Source organism: Netta rufina, assembly GCF_964035555.1.
Source record: "Netta rufina genome assembly, chromosome: 9".
Lineage (NCBI taxonomy): Eukaryota > Metazoa > Chordata > Aves > Anseriformes > Anatidae > Netta > Netta rufina.
In genome coordinates, this window is record NC_140132.1 from 18,270,284 (window position 1) to 18,286,612 (window position 16,329).

Sequence of the window (16,329 nt, forward strand, 5' to 3'; positions counted from 1 at the left end):
ACGAGTGTATTATCTCTTTTCTACAGCCATTAAGCTTTTTCTAGGGCGGTATGTGGGGCTTTGCTTCCACCCGCACCAAGCAGGCCCCATGGCAAGGGTGCAAGGCTGGAATCTGGCCGCACACACGGGCAGGTGTGATGCTCTGCTGCAGATCTCTGGCGTGTGGCTCCACATCCTAGGACCTGCCCATGCTGCTCCTGTCCTGGCTTGGCATGGCTCACAGAGGACGCCACAGGACATAGGTGAGTCACTGCGTTCTGCTGGGGAGTGGGTTTGGACACAACGCTAATGGTGAGCCACCTCAGGGATCCACCCTGACCACACTCAGTCCTTGGGCAGCAAAGTCTGCTGACAGTCCCCAGCTAGGACCAGAGCCCTTCTGGGTCTTTGCTCAGCCCTGTCTGTCTTTGAGCAGGCTCTCTGAGGAGGCAGACAGAGATCACACCTCTCCCTTCTGTGCCTTAACCTCAGAGATGGAGTTAAAACCCTAAAGAAACTACTTTGTTAAAGAACATGGAGGAAAGTACAGGTTAGCTGGTCTTAACCCTCCACTGGGGCAGAGCTGCATCTGCTCCAGGTTATCCAAACTGGAGAGAGGAGCACGAAGCTCTGTGTGGCCCCGCAGAGCCCCAGGACTCAGTTTCAGGGAGAGCCTGTCCTCCCCTGTGCTAACCCCGCTGTCCTTTCTGTTTTCACTTTCTTTTCTAAACATCATTTATTTCCTTCTGCATTAGCTTACAGATGCGCAGCATTGCTCTCGCCCTCCCTCCCCACCTCCTTTCCACCCACGTGACTGAGCACTCTGCATCAAGTGAAACTTCGCAGCCCACAGGAAACCTTGACTCCTTTTGACCTGCTCCACGGTGAGAAGCAGCATTTCTCAGCCTTGCAACTGTGCTGACCATGGGAAGAAGCTCGCCGCAGCTCATCTTGCTCGCCTTTGCCTGTGGTAAGTCACGTCTACCAGCATTTCTATCCAAAAAGAGACACAGTATGCTGCTTTTATTTCTTTGCACTTAACAGACTGAAAACTTGAGTCTTGTTCGTAACAGTAAGGGAGCTTTCAGTAAAGTCTCACTGGTGAGAAATAACTATAACTACATTTCATTGCAGCTGGTGTAGACTTAGTCTGATGTTTTCCCTAATATTTTGCCTTGTGCTCTTTGGTGACATAAACTCTGTGATAGAGTCAGCTCAAAATAGTATTAGAAGTAGGCTTTTTAAATTTTCTTAATTAAATATGATTCCCAGACCAGTGGAAAGGACTGAAGGTCTTGAGTGAAACAAGCAAAAGAAAAACTAAAGAAACGTTGCCTGAGTTGTTCATTTGTCTGCACCGCAAGGTGCAGAGCGTGAGCAGGAAAGCAAGAGCGAGGCAGGGGGTTCAGGGAAGGCTGAGGCAGGCTGGGGCTTATCTGCCAACAAACCACATCAAAGTCACCGTTCAGTCCTGCTCTGTGAAAATCTGTGGAGCCAGCCTGGTGAAGGATGTGTCCCAGCATGTAAAGTCAGCCCTCAGCACCTGTAGCTGTACAAAATCTACTTGGTAGGGGTGGATGGAGAGGGATTGAAACTGTAACAGGCAAACAGTCTTTTTGCTCGCTGGTGGGGCACTGGCTTTCTGCGGTGTGTTTTGCTGTCAATGTGCCGGGATCACACCAGTAACACCCCCTGTCCCCCTCCCAGCTCTGCTGTAGCACCACAGAGAGCGGGGCAGCAGCACAGGGTCTCGACCACAAACAGTTCCAACATGGTTTCTCTGCTTTCCCACACCTGCTTTATAGCCACAGTCTGCTGAAGTAGCCCCAAAATCTGTACAAGGAAGGAGAGAAAGATCAGGCTCAGGGAAGTAACTCAGTGGTCAGCAAAGATATCTTTGGCCAGGAAGAACTTTTTCCTCGGCTGCTCTTCATCCATTTTTGATTGTGCCTTTAGTAATTTGTTGTGATCTTTTGTTAATGCCCCAAAGTCGGGTCTTTCTGCACAGGTAGGAAATTAAAAACAATCAGAGTTTAAAAGAGGAAGATCTGATGGGTTGGAGGTTTAAGAAACCTCTCTTGTCTTTGAGGAAAACTCTCTCGGAGAGTACTGAAACCTCTCAGAAAATCTTGGTGTTTTTCCAGTTCCTCAACAGCTTGAACCAAAGAGCCTTTCCCGTGACTGTAGGAGCTGGGTCAGGTTTTTGTGTCTGTAACTATTACAAAATCTGCCAGCCAAATACAAGCATTTCCCCCGGGTAGCGTAAAGCAGAACAAACCTGCTGGGCTGCTGAGCAGTGGGAGTGTGTGGTTAGCAAGAAGGAGAAAAAAATCCCCAGCAAGAGGTTCTCCCACCCACCCCATTACAGAATGTCAGGCTGAGACATTTTGCTACCAGGTCATGGCACTAAGCGCTCCTCTTCCTCTGTGGTGCCTGGAAGCAGAGCTGTTGTGTGCTTTTGCTGGCATTGACTCTCATCCATGAAACCTCCCATCACCATGACTTGAAAACAGGAGCTTCCAGGCCCAGATTAGGAATGAAGAAAAAAAGAAATGGAAACTAACAGCAGGATGCAGGGCTTCAATTAACTGTTACGCTTTTGACAGTCAGGACCACTAGATGCAGAGAGCAATCCTTACCTATCTCTGAGAGGGCTTGCTGAGCCCATGTGGTCAAATGCCTTTTGAGAAGATGACCCAAGCCAACGGGCAGCATGGCTGTGGCCCAGCAGAGGCTCCAAAATGCTGGGCAGAGCTGTAGGATGAGACATCTGGTAGGTCACCTGGTGAGCACAAGCCACAGGCTACTTCAAAGGCACTTCGGACTTTATCCCTCAGTGACCGCATGGGGCTGAATGTTTTTCCGATGAAAATAGTTAGGTTGCAATGATCTTTAGGGGAAATATGAAATTTCCTTTAAAAACTATGGGCAGCATCCAAGCATTAGGGAAATGTTGTTTCTCCCCATGTCTATATGAGATTGTGTTATCTGGTCACTAACCGAAACAGATTGGTTAGGTAAAAACTGAGAAGTACTGACTATTTAAGGCATTGAAATTTAAATATAATATGAGTTGTTTCATGAACTTAAAGGGGGAAAAAAAGAGTGAAAATTGCAACTTCGTCTGTTTTATCTCTATTGTGCTGGTTCAAATTGAACCTCCTGTACCTGGTACACAGCAACTCCTCTGGTTTTCCACTGGCCCTATCGATGTGAGCATACAGAGAAGGAGAGGTTATCTGCTTTCCAGCTTTGCCATCAGATGTTGTAAAGTCTAGGGGAAAGTGAGAAAATTAACTAAAGTATAATTATTAATTATGGCATCTTTAGGTTCCTTCTGATAAAATTCAGTACCAGAGGGATCTGTTCTGCCAATTTTTTTGTGCTTTTTCAACTCTATCAAGTTGTATTATGGGAATTTATCTATGTCCTCCATCTAATTTAGGTGGTAAAACATTTAACTAGTACATCAAGGAATATATTTATGCCCACGATTTATTACTTTTGGCTTGATCTTGTCTTTTCAGTGTCTTGGTGCATACTCACAATCAAAGACTCAAACAGAAGAGTTGTGACCTTCATCTATTCTTACAATGTATATTTTCACCTTGTCTTCACTTTGTTAGTTTTATTTAGGAAACAGATATTTTCTCTACAGTTCTGCAAGGGACACATTTCTGTAAATGTTATAAGATACAAGTGTAATTTTGATGCTGTGACTATTTTTAGATGTGGTCCAAAAAGCCCCTGAATGCTGTATCTTGAAATTTGTTTCTCGTTACTGAAAGACCATCACTAACAGGGCTAATCTTCCCCATTTGGAATATCCCCTTGGGCATCTCCCATGAAGAACTTGGGGGTTCAGGCTGACATGGCTACACCAACAGCATAAATACATTTTTGGAATTTCCCTGTCTCCCAGACTGGTTTCCCAGACTATTCTGAATCATTATGACTATTATGCTTCCACTCTTCCTTCAAATAATAAAAAAAATTCATTTTCTCCATGTTCGTTTGTAAGTAACCAACCATCCCTTCACTTGTTCCACCCAGATTTCATTTTAACAGTACAGGCTCTTAAAACAATACCCATAAGCCACAGAACTTCTTCTTTAGACCTTGATAATTTGCTCTTAGCAAATCTTGCTGTATTGCTGTCTGCGAGGGAATTAATGTGCTGTGTGGGGATTGTGCAAGATCAAATCACACTTCCAGCATCCTCTAGCTTCTTCAGCAGCAAAAGCAGCATGTGGGGAGCCAGGGACCAATGTGCTGCCGCTGCAACATTTATTTTCAGAGGTGTGAAGGCTAGAAGAGTGGTGAGAAATTATGGGTTGTCCACTAACGTGCCTGCTTGCACTCTCCTATCATGGCAGGAGACAAAGGAAGAACAAAATCGTATCATCCATTTGATGATAACAAAGTCAGTGCAGTTATGTTGCAGGTATCAACAAGACTGTTAAATGCAAAGGTTTTAGACTACTCATTTTTTTGCTTTTTTGCAGCATTTTCTTCCTGCTGTGCTGAAGTGGCACTGGTTGCCAAGCAGTCTCCACAAACCACATCCTTCCACCATGCAGTTACTTCTGCTCACCCACTTTCCCTTCATCATTCTTCGCCCCATCGAGGCACCACGGTTCAATCTAACAGCACAGGCTCCATGAGCCATACAACTGTGCAGAGAACAGGCCAGCATCAGGTAACCACAACATCAGCTCCCTACGTGACAGCCCAGGCAGGAGCAGCCACCAGAAGAGCAGCTGGCCAGATGTCTCCCATGGTAGTAACCACAACAGCAGCAAATGCAACTGCAGCTGGCCAGACTACAACCCAAGCAATGGAAACAATTACACTGACTGTGAAGAACACAACCATATATTCCACGGCCCCAGCCAACCAAACCACAATGCACGCAAGCACAGCTACAAACACAACCATGAAGAATACAACATCAGAGAAGCAAATGACAACCACTGCCAGAACTTCTACAGCCAAGAAAATTATAAATCCCACCACAGCATCAACAAATCAAACAACAACTCCTAAAAGTCCAACAACCACAGCCATGCCCAACACGACCACTGTTCATCCACGGACTCAAACAACCACCTCAACAGTGACGGTGAGACCCACTCTTGCACCACAGCCTTCTCCCATCCCCACTGGCACATACACCCTTTCCAGTGGGAACAAGACCTGCATCAAAGCAGCGATGGGTTTGCAGCTGATGGTTCAAAACAAACAGAAGGTGAGGTGAAAGCGCTACAGGGCTCAGCCTTGTAATTCCTGTTTCTTCCTTTGCTGGAATTTATTCTACTGCTAAAGCAAATTACAGAATTAGGTTGTATGATAAAAATAAGTGGTTTGCTACCAGACTAAGGCCTTTTCTGTGCCACAGCAGCTCAGCTGCTCTACTTTGGCTTGTATGATGATGTCTTTGGGATGTATGGATGCTTTTTTATGGCAGTGGTACCAATATTTAGGAGGGCAGAACTGGCTCTAGTGTTATTTCTGTTTTCCAGAATAGGAGACTAGTTAAAAGCTGAATTGACTTCAGTGTAGGGCTTGAAACTGCAAGTTGCAATGAAAGCAAGAAATTTTCAACTCACAGACTTGGATTCAGAGATAGGTTGTCTTGATGATGACATGTTGAGCTCTTAGGACCACAGAAACTGCCAGGCCAGATCAGAGCATGGACCTGGGACGCTGCCACCTTCTCTCAGTGGTGACCCATGGTGGATAATTCAGCAAAAGATGTAAGAAAACTTGAAACTGTGGTTATAGCCCTCACAGTTAAAGTTTTGTAGCCTCCATTAAAATAGTATGTAGGGTTACATCCTCAGGCTCTGGAGTTCATACTTCTTGAGCCATCCCAACTGCAAATCCAAATATTTTTTGCCTGGAGTCAGAATATTTCTAACATGGGTTGAGTATTCAATATGGATGAAAGTATTTTTCACCCCTCATCTGTTTTGAAGCCAGGCAGGAAGTGTTCTTCCCGACTTCACCAGACCACAGTGAGATTGTTATTGCAAAAGTTAGGTGTGTATGAGACCAAGGGAACTGAGGAGTGTATTAAGGGCCTCAGAGGTCTCCTTTCAGACCACAGCATGGGTTGCCAGAAGTTAGAGAGGAACAGCCCATGCCAAAGCCAATCTAACCACTGCCTGCCTGTCTCGATCTTTCCTCTGCCCTCAGGCACAAGTTCCCACTGCTCCCTCTCTTTAAACTATTGCTGGTGCTCATCTAACCCTGTTCTAACTCATTTTAGTTCACTAAATGAGCAGAAAGCTCTTCTTTTCTGCCAGTTTAATGCATTGGAACAGCTCGGTGCTAGGGCTGGTTTACAAGCAGGGAAGGACCCTGGCAGCCAGCAATTAGGCTGTGCTGGAGCCACCAGCCATTGGCCTGTTCATCCAGACACACAGAGCTTGTCTGGAAAAAATATATTTGTAAATCTCTGTGTGTTTCATACTCAATTTTCCCTTCCTCTCCTTAAGCAGCCTCAGAATGTCTCTTCTCTCCACAGAAGCGGATGGAGTACTTGACTGTCAACCCCAATGCGACACGGATATCTGGAAGCTGTGGGACAGTGCAGTCCGTGCTGAACATCACCTTCAGCGGAGGGTTTATAAACTTTGTCTTTGTAAAGGTAATTCTTGCATTTAATGGGAAGAAGGGTTTGGGTTTGAGGAGCTGGAACCTGGGCTGCCTCCGATCCTCTCCCAGCCACTGCAGTGACACAGGGTGTGCAGCAGGAAAAGGCATTTCATCCACCTCACTGCTATTTTTCCACATGTGCGTGAGGCATTATTATTCCTATCCTTCCCAGGGGGCTAGAATCATAGAACCATGATTAATTCAGTCTGGGAGAGACCTGAGGCCACCTGGTCCAACCCCTGCTCAGAGCAGGGCTACCTTCAATGTTACATCAGGCCTTGCTTGTTTGAACTCTGAATTTTGAAAGGTTCTTATGTGTAACAAAGAGTAAGTACAGCGCCCTGAGATCCTTTGGTAGAAAGTGCTAAAGAATGGCCTTACAGCTACCCATTTGGCAATACAAAGTCTAGATTAGCCCTAAGCAAAATCTTCCTGTCATATTTACAGAGGTAAAAGTCTAGCTGGGGGGAAGGCCAGGTCTGCTGCTTGCATTGTAAGGGGACAGAGAGAATGGGTTTGGCACTGGAACCCCAGGAACCCTGCACAGGAACAAGGTGTGTGTGCTGAGAGCTCTGACTCATGCTGTCAAGTTGTTCTTACAAAATGGTGTCTGAGGGGCAACCTGAATGCATGTGGAGTTAGTCATATGCTTCCCATAAATGCTGCCCAGCCAAAAGCTGGCAGTGGTCGTTAAATCCAGAGGGCAACCTGTGTGGGTGTACGTGTCCAGGAGCCACAGCCTGCACACAGCCAGGGGGGCTTGATTTCTTCTAATTTCTGCGTGGAAAATTCCAAACAACTGGACTACAACAACAAAATTGTAGATAAGTGCCCTTAAAATGCACCGCACCAGGGAGACTCATAAGTATGCATGGAAACCTGGCCAAGAGAGAAGCTCACACTTTCTTAATATGAAATGTCTTTTTGACATTGTGTCCATCGATACCAGTTTCTGTCTGGAACTATATCACATGCAGACAAGTCTTCAGCATAAGCTACCACATGTACTGCTGACTCTATAACCACAGGAGACAAATGCCTAGAGTTCAGTCATGCTCTCTCCTTCAGGCATTTACACGTTTTGAGAGGCAGCGTGCAGTGCTGCAGGTGGTTTTGATCAATAATTGTCTTGGTTTTAGTTTATGGCAGGAAGATTTCTAAAAGCTGCAGACAGAAAGTGAGATGACAAATCAAGGAGCTGTTCTAAAACAAGGGATCAGTTCAGACCATGAGTGTTTGGTTTAAATGTATGCTTTCTGCAACAAGGGTGCCATTTTCTGTGTTATAAGGATCCTTAGAAAAAGTCTGGTGATTCAAGTACCCATAAAAATACCAGCTCATAGCAGTGCTAAGTAGAGTGATGTGAACCTTTGGGAACTACTTGACCTCTCTTGTCCTGAAAAAGGTCCTGAACTGGCACAGCATCAGGCAATCCACCCAAGATAAGCCTCAAGAGAGTGTCAGGGCTCGGCTTAGCTTTCTTTGAAATATGAGGCAATAAGAAATCTTTTTGCTGCTGTCTCTGATGTGTTTGGTCCCCACAGTCTCTCCAGCTGCTACAGTGCTGGCTTTGAACCACGAGTGCTCCAGAGGAGGCACTTCTGGTTTTCAAGGGTGACAGAGGAGCTGGGCTGAGGCCACAGTGTGGCTGTGGGGAGGTGAGGAGCTGGCTCAGTACTTACCGCTGCCGGGTGCCTTTTGCAAAGAACTCCACAAAAGGAAATTTTGCAACTAACCCCCAGTATGTGAAGAAGGAGCAGGTGTTTATCCCAAGCAAAGTCATTAGCTATGTCCAAACACGGCTGCCAAAAACAAGGTATTATTTGACCTCTATATTTCTTTAAGTAGGAACAATGCTAAGGACCTCTTTCTTTCTTAAACTTCTTTCACAGTCCATCCTGCCAGTTTTAAAACTGCATGATATTAAAAGTGGGTGCCCAGGAGACATTCATGTCTGCTGCCATTTCGCATCCAGCTGCACTCACCAGTCCCTGTGTGTTCATACCTGGAATTAAAGCCACTAATGGGGCTGCTGCATAAAGACTCCAGCACAGCTAGCAGGCAGAAGCCCCTGAGGCCATGTCTTGTGACAGTCCTGGGGAGGGCAGTGTTCAGGCTGCACTAGGGTTTTAGAGCATACACAGGCAGGACCCTTAGAGGAACTTTTACTCTATGCTGTAGTACCAGGTGCTTTCCATGTCAGCAGTCTGTAGGCATATGGAGTAAAGCCAGCCAGCACCAACAGGGTCAACAGGGTTGAAATAGCAGTTATTGCTTCCCTGTAGACACATCCAGGTTGCTGATTCCTCATTTGTAGTGACTGATGTTGGCAGACAAAGTAGAAAATCAGAGGTGCTAGCGTTTAGAGATGAGCTCCTGGCTCTCTGCTTGTTGCTGACCTCTCCCAGAACAAAACATCAATGAACACCAAAGCACGGCTGCTTTTTGCAGTTTACTCATACAGAGGACATCTGTGCATAAAGTGCACTGCAGTGCAGGGAGTCCTAGGTACTTTAAAATGTATCAGCTTAGGTTATGCAAGCTGTCAGGCTGCAGGTCAGCTTGCAATTCAGTGCAGGATTACCCGTGCAGGCATTGTAGGAACTTTACATGAAAGCAAAACAGGTTGCTAAAACTAAACTGGTCTTATGACATGCCTTGTGCAATGTATAACATTTGCTTAACTCCCTCCTACTTTGGGTTACCACAAGTATCACACTAATGTCTAGCCTGAGCAGTGTGTGCAAAAGCACAACTGCATGGTCCTGTTTCACCAACCTGAGCAGAACTGGTGATGTATCTGAGATTGTTGCATTACACCAGCTTATCTAGTAAGGATTTGAAAAAGAAAAAGCAATACATCCAAGCAAGTTGGATCGGTCTCGAAGGTGATGCTTTAAAAATTGTTTCTTTAGGATTTTTTGTGTGGGCCCACTTCACTGTTGTGATTGCTTTGTTCACAAATATAGGGATGGAGTAGGAATAATGATACTTCTTCCTTTTCAGAAAGCTCCCATATACTATGCCAGTGCAATTGAGGCTGGATTACAGTTACCTTCCGAAGGTCAGTGATTTTATGCTTAAAGTTCACAGTGTTAATTTCCTATCAAACTATTCTGTGTGTGGGGTAGGCTTTCATATCTTTAAAACTCTGAATTTTGCCAATTATGCATTTATTAGGCTTTCAGTATGTCATTCATCTAAATATTATGTGATGCAAATGGAAGAGAAGTGACCAGGCTGCAGTTCAATCAGAATCTTAAACTTTTCCTTTTGTCCTAAAAAACTTTCCCTTTCCTTTCACTACTCTTTCAGAATAGAGATTATTTTAGGCCTAAATTTAAGGTCCAAAACAGTCCTCAGTCTTGAGAATAAGGTTTATCTGCCAGCACAGGAAAATGCTGTGAAAAAAATAAATACAGGAAGAACTTATTAGTGGTCAGGGCCAGCCTGAGTTTGACAGCCTGAGCTGTGACTGCTACTCATCCTCCATTTCATCTCTGAAAGAGGCTGTTTTAGCAGTGTTACCGTGCATGCCCATTTCTCACTGTCTCCTCTTTATGGCCTCCAGGTGTACTTTACTATGTAGCCATACATGAGCAGCATTTTACAGCAAAGCTGGGGAATTCCTTTAAGTGTGCCAGCAAGCAAACCTTTGGCTTGGAGAAGACCTTCCAGCTACTCATCGTTAATATGCAGCTGCAGGCCTTTGATATTGTCGGTAATCAGTTTGGAAAAGGTAAGTAACCTGCAGACCCCTTCCACCTTCTGAGATCTAATTGTCAGCACTCAGCCTGAGGTATCTCCTTCTGCTAGATTTTCACCATATAAACCACTTCCCAACTACTCTAACCTGACTAACCTGTCTTACCCTTTTCCCAGTCATTTTCACCATGGTGCAATAGTTACGGAAGATCTTTCCCTCCCACATTAAATAATTTATCTTTCCCGTTTTTGTTAAAAATGTTCAACTCTACAGCCACCATTTTATTCATCTCAATCCATTTTCTTCTAGAGCAAGCAGAGGTGTGCTCACCACCATTTCCCTGGCTTCTTCCAGCCCCTGATACGTAATACAGTTTGGTTCAAGGTCACTGCTCTCAATATAGCCAGATCTTAGCTGTTCTGAAAAGCTCTTGACACCCATGACATCCCACAGCTGCAGCAGTGAAACTGCCAACTAATAAGGGATATTTGTTAATGCAGGATACTTACAGAGCAGCTGTGTCTAGACATGATGAAATGTGCTCCCGAGGAGGAGCACAGTCGGCATGCTCCCTAGTTCCAGAATTAAATGTGATGGTTTTTTTTTCTGCAATTTGTCTGTTTTGCAGAAAGGCAAAGGTAGCTTATTTCTACTCCCTGGGAAGACAGAGACAGACCAACGCTGATTCCTCTAGTCCCTGGATTGCCTATTCTGGCACAATATATTGGAGCTTGTCACAGCTTCTTCCCTACACCAAACCTATGTTTCCTTCCAAAGGGAAACGGGATGTTGCCATCCATGTTTCTTGTCAGGACGCAGCTGGGTGTGAGGTCCAGGGCTGCTGGGTGACCTTGGAAATTCCCATGTTTCACAGTATGGGTGCTCTGTTTACTGCCTTGCTTCTTATGAGGTGCATGAAAGATTCTACACAGAACAGAGATGGTCTCAGTAGTACCCTGACATCTCTTTCAAACAGCACATCTTTATGTTCCTCTGACTTTTTCGCAGGGTATTTCCATACAAGAATTCAGGTGGACAGATAGGCCTATCAGTAATCCAGCCCTTTACATGCACTAATAAAACATTCCCTTCTTCACACACACACAGAATCACAGAATTTTCTAGGTTGGAAGAGACCTCAAGATCATCGAGTCCAACCTCTGACCTAACGCTAACAGTCCCCACTAAACCATTTCCCTAAGCTCTACATCTAAACGTCTTTTGAAGACTTCCAGGGATGGTGACTCCACCACTTCCCTGGGCAGCCTGTTCCAGTGCCTCACAACCCTTTCAGTGAAGAAGTTCTTCCTAACATCTAACCTAAAACTCCCCTGGCTCAACTTAAGCCCATTCCCCCTCGTCCTGTCACCAGGCACGTGGGAGAACAGGCCAACCCCCACCTCGCTACAGCCTCCCTTGAGGTACCTAAAAAGAGCGATAAGGTCACCCCTGAGCCTCCTCTTCTCCAGGCTGAACAAGCCCAGCTCCCTCAGCCGCTCCTCGTAGGACTTGTTCTCCAGGCCCCTCACCAGCTTCGTCGCCCTTCTCTGGACTTGCTCAAGCACCTCGATGTCCTTCTTGTAGCGAGGGGCCCAAAACTGAACACAGTACTCGAGGTGCGGCCTCACCAGAGCTGAGTACAGGGGGACGATCACCTCCCTAGCCCTGCTGGTCACACTGTTCCTGATACAAGCCAGGATGCTGTTGGCCCTCTTGGCCACCCGAGTGCACTGCTGGCTCATATTCAGCCGACTATCCACCATCACTCCCAGGTCCTTCTCTGCCTGGCAGCTCTCCAACCATTCCTCTCCCAGCCTGTAGCTCTGCTTGGGGTTATTGCGCCCCAGGTGCAGGACCCGGCACTTGGCCTTGTTGAACTTCATGCAGTTGACCTCAGGCCATCGGTGCAGCCTATCCAGATCCTCCTGCAGAGCTTTCCTACCCTCAAGCAGATCGACACACGCACCTAACTTGGTGTCATCTGCGAACTTACTGAGGGTGCACTCGATGCCCTCGTCTTCTGCCATCTGACTTCCTCGATGCTTACAAAATATTGCCCCTGTATTCTTCTTAATTTAGATCTCTCTTTCGACTCCATTTGGCTCTGTCTGACTCATTCTTTTGTTCAAAATTTTGGCTGCTTTTCTTATTCTAGAAGGAATAGAAAGGGAAACTACATCTGGAGCTTTTTTAAGATAAGGAAGGTTTTTTTCTTTACAAACTTTAAGTTCTTAAAACCCACACTGAGAATTCAATCAGTGCTCTTAGTCTCGTGAAGATTTTTTCACAGGATAAAACTGAACTGGGACAACTCATAGGAATCAAAGTCCCATCTGGTCCCCATATTCATGTTTGAATTTTTACGATGTATGAAATCAGATATGGCTTTTGGTATGGCCTCACTTCTGGCAGAGGCAGCTTAGGAAGAATCTCTCTCTTCAAGGTCAGGCTGATCTCTGCTAGGCAATACCGTACACAAAATTAAACTAGTTTTGCTCTTAATCAAAGGGCTGAGAAAACAGGTACCATCTCTGAAAGAATTCTCCAGTGGCTGTGAAGTAGTTTTGACAGTGTTACATAAATCTGCTGTGTGTATGTATTTTAAGATACCAAACCCCCAGTGAAGGGAGGGTTCTATAAAGCAAGCACATCACCAGCCTGTAGTTTTCTTGAGACCTGTAGTTTCACTTCTGTTGATCTGGATTTGCTTATCATTAAAAGAGGAAGAAAGCACCGATGATCACTGGTTTCAAGTTGCTTACATTTCTGTAAAGACTGCAGCAGTGTTACATCTATAACTTGGTCTGTTTGAGTCTGAAAAACTCCAAGTGTCTTCTGAACTGCATTTCAGCAGATCAGAAAAAATTCCCAGATTTCACAGCCCAAGGTTTTCCTCAAAGTAAAGTGAGTAAGGTTTTTGAGAACTTTTGAAAAAATCTTGTATTCAATAATTTCTGGAATGCGGATGCATAGTCTACAAGCATGGTGTTCTGCTCTAACACATTCTTTGATCTCTTTTTACTTTCAGAAGAAGAATGTTTTCGTGATAAAAACAGGAAAGCAGTTCCCGTCGCTGTGGGCCTGAGCATACTGGGACTGTTGGTCATTGTGTTCGTCACATTCCTGATTTCCAGAAAAAAGTCATACAGAGGGTACGAACGCATATGAGGTGCCATTGTACTTCCAAATGTGTGTGGCAAGTAGAGAAGTCCCAAGTTTTTGCTTCTACCTGGCAGTCTCGCTACCCTGGAGGCATATTTTTAAGTGAAATGACACCATGTGTTTAAAGCTAATGCACGTTTCTGGGAGTGATTTTGTTAAGGTGGGAAGGAGAGGACATATACCATGTGTTTTAGGCTATTCTTAGTGTCTAATTTAGATGTAGTCCACAGATGACCAAAGTTGAAAGAATAAATTCCTTATATTATCGACAAAGGAGGCAATTCAGACCACCTAAGTCAGATGATCAAAAATAGTTTAAAGCAGACAGTATCATTATCCACCATAAAATCAATTAGATTTTTCTTAAAAATAAAATAAAAAGTTAACAAGAACCCAGTTCTTAAAGATGGCATTCAGATTTCTTAGAAGAGATGAGTCCAGTAGTAAACCTTCCAGTGAGCAGAGCAGAGGTCCACAGCTACAGACAACCCTGTTAAATCAGAGTTCAGTGCTAGCCTTGTGGGAGCATTGTGTTTGCTGAAGGCTCAGGGCAAGAGTAAGTATGACTTCAATTGATAAACAGATTCCCACTAGTCTTTTAAAATACCGGGGTTATAATTAGTAACTTCTTGTTGCTTCCTACTAAGCCTTTCAGAGGGTCACAGTGGTAATATGTTAGTTACCCTCATGCTGAAGGCAGTATTTTTAGATTTTTTTCTAGCTGCAGCTGACTGCATGCAGATACGGTGACTCAAAGAGGGTCTCTCTTAATGTGGGAAACATACCATTGCCACTGAAAATGCTGGGGATTAAGTAGCCAGCACTGTGGCAGACCTGCACAAGGTCCTTGAGCAAAGAAATCCACTGAAGCTCTCTGTTTAGGGCTTCCGTGGGAACTAAAAGCTTGCACAGGCTTTGAGCAAACATTCTGCCCAAGAGTGAATGCTACCCAATGCACTTACAGTTGAGCAGCCAGATTTTCATATGGAAATAGCTTGGAGTTGCTTTAAAGCACACTATTTGTAACACTCTGTAGTCTGTTTCCTGCTAAGCAAATGATGAAGGTTTGTAAGCAGTAATTGCTTATAAGAATAATTAAGTTCAGCTAGTGTTCTCTGTTGTCACACAAGATTTACAAAGCTAAACGTATGCACATAAACACACGTGTACACACACATACCACATACAAATCTGCTTACTTCAGCAAACTACATGAAAATGATAAGAAATTATATATAAAAACATTTATAAAAGAGAAAATCATATTCTGTAAGAGCTCATTTCCTCCTTAGGGGTTAGAGCAATGTGAATGTTAAATGTTACTAACACAAGTTTTGCCTTGAAAAGGACTTTGGAATGGCACCCATTAAACAAAAGAAAGACTGAAGTTATCTGTAAAAATTCCTTGCTTGTTGTTAGTTTAATTTGGAAATAAACAACACAGAAATGCTGGAAGATAATTTGATTTCCATTAAGCAATGGCCCAAATCCTGAGCAGCTATGAATGGCAATGGATTTTCATGGTGTAAAACTGATGTCAAAACCTCGTGAGTCTAATTTGCCTTAAGTATTTTTTAAAATAATTTTGATATTTTGCTAGTATTTAACCATTGAGAGTTTAGTTATTTAAACTGAGAAAGGAAAGAAATCCTTCAATTCCATGAACTCCTGGAAGGTGCTGGACCACATCAAGCAGGAAACACGTCTCAGCAGCCGCACCATTCCATAGTCGCCCCAACAGGTAGCTGTGTAATTAACAATCTCCAGAAATGTTCCCTTTGAGTCTGAATGAACCCATAAATAAGAATGATGAAGACAATTTTGAAGCACTTTTGCACTTGGAGAAGAATAAGGCAGAACTCAGAACCACCTAAGAGCAAGGGAGACAACTGACTACAATTAGAAGGTAAAGCAGCATACAGACACAGTAATTTGAATGCTCCAGTATTTCAATGATTATTTTGTAAAAGGCTCCAGCAGTGTTGATATTACTTATCAAACTTTAGCTTATTTTAGCTCTTCCTCTTTTACCCCGTTAGGGGACACACAGCTCACTGACCTCAGTGTCTTTGTTTGGGCTTAATAGGATCTCCCTAAATATCAGGGTGATCTTCCTGTTCATGGTTCCTCTCACATGAAAATAAGTCAGTTAGCAGGAGATCTGGGTGCTGGGAACAAGTTCCTGTCTCTAAGAACTAAAGGTCTGGAAAGATTTGGGGAATTTTGAGACTGCTGCTTGTTTCTTCTGAACAAAGTGAAATGTCAAGTTTTGTTCATCTGATGAAGAAGTGAAGCTGTGGATTTTTCTGAGTTACTTGTTCCTAAGTAGAAGAGAACAGTTTCAATACTATTGAACTGTTGTTTAGAAAGCAATTTTTTTTAATATGGTATTAAAGGGGCTTTTTTTTGCTTTTGTTTTTAAAAACAATGTCATTGTTGAGGTGTACAGCAACTAAAGGTAAATATATGGAAGTGCTTCCAGTTGAAAATGAACCCCTGTGTGCAATACTGATGCTTGTGTTCTAAACTGTGACATGTGGACATTTTAACAAGCATTGCCTTAAAAGCAGAGTTCCACACACAATCTGACCCAAAGCCATTCTGACTGGTGGTCAATAGGCATCTTTCCAACTCAAAACTAAATCCTATTTCACATGTTCTTTGGGGTTTTGGATTGTCTGATATGTATGGTTTATTAGTTTTGTTGATATGAATTTAACATTTTCTTGTTATGCTCTGTACTGAAAAAAGCTCTTTATGTTAATATTAAATCTTTTAACATTTTCTAGCAAAAGGAGGCTAGAAAGGTGTTCTTAATGGTT

At 43.9% G+C, this 16,329-nt stretch overlaps 1 protein-coding gene across 1 annotated transcript; it reads left to right on the forward strand.

Annotated features, from left to right (window-relative positions):
- Positions 1-903: 903 nt before the first annotated feature.
- On the forward strand, positions 904-13,513 carry LAMP3 (lysosomal associated membrane protein 3; the record flags this gene model as incomplete). The annotated part of the gene is made up of 6 exons (XM_084292152.1): positions 904-949; positions 4,485-5,227; positions 6,509-6,631; positions 9,646-9,703; positions 10,211-10,378; positions 13,374-13,513. The coding sequence occupies 6 exons, from the start codon at positions 904-906 to the stop codon at positions 13,511-13,513; spliced, it is 1,278 nt and encodes a 425-aa protein (XP_084148278.1).
- Between the last annotated feature and the right edge of the window lie 2,816 nt (positions 13,514-16,329).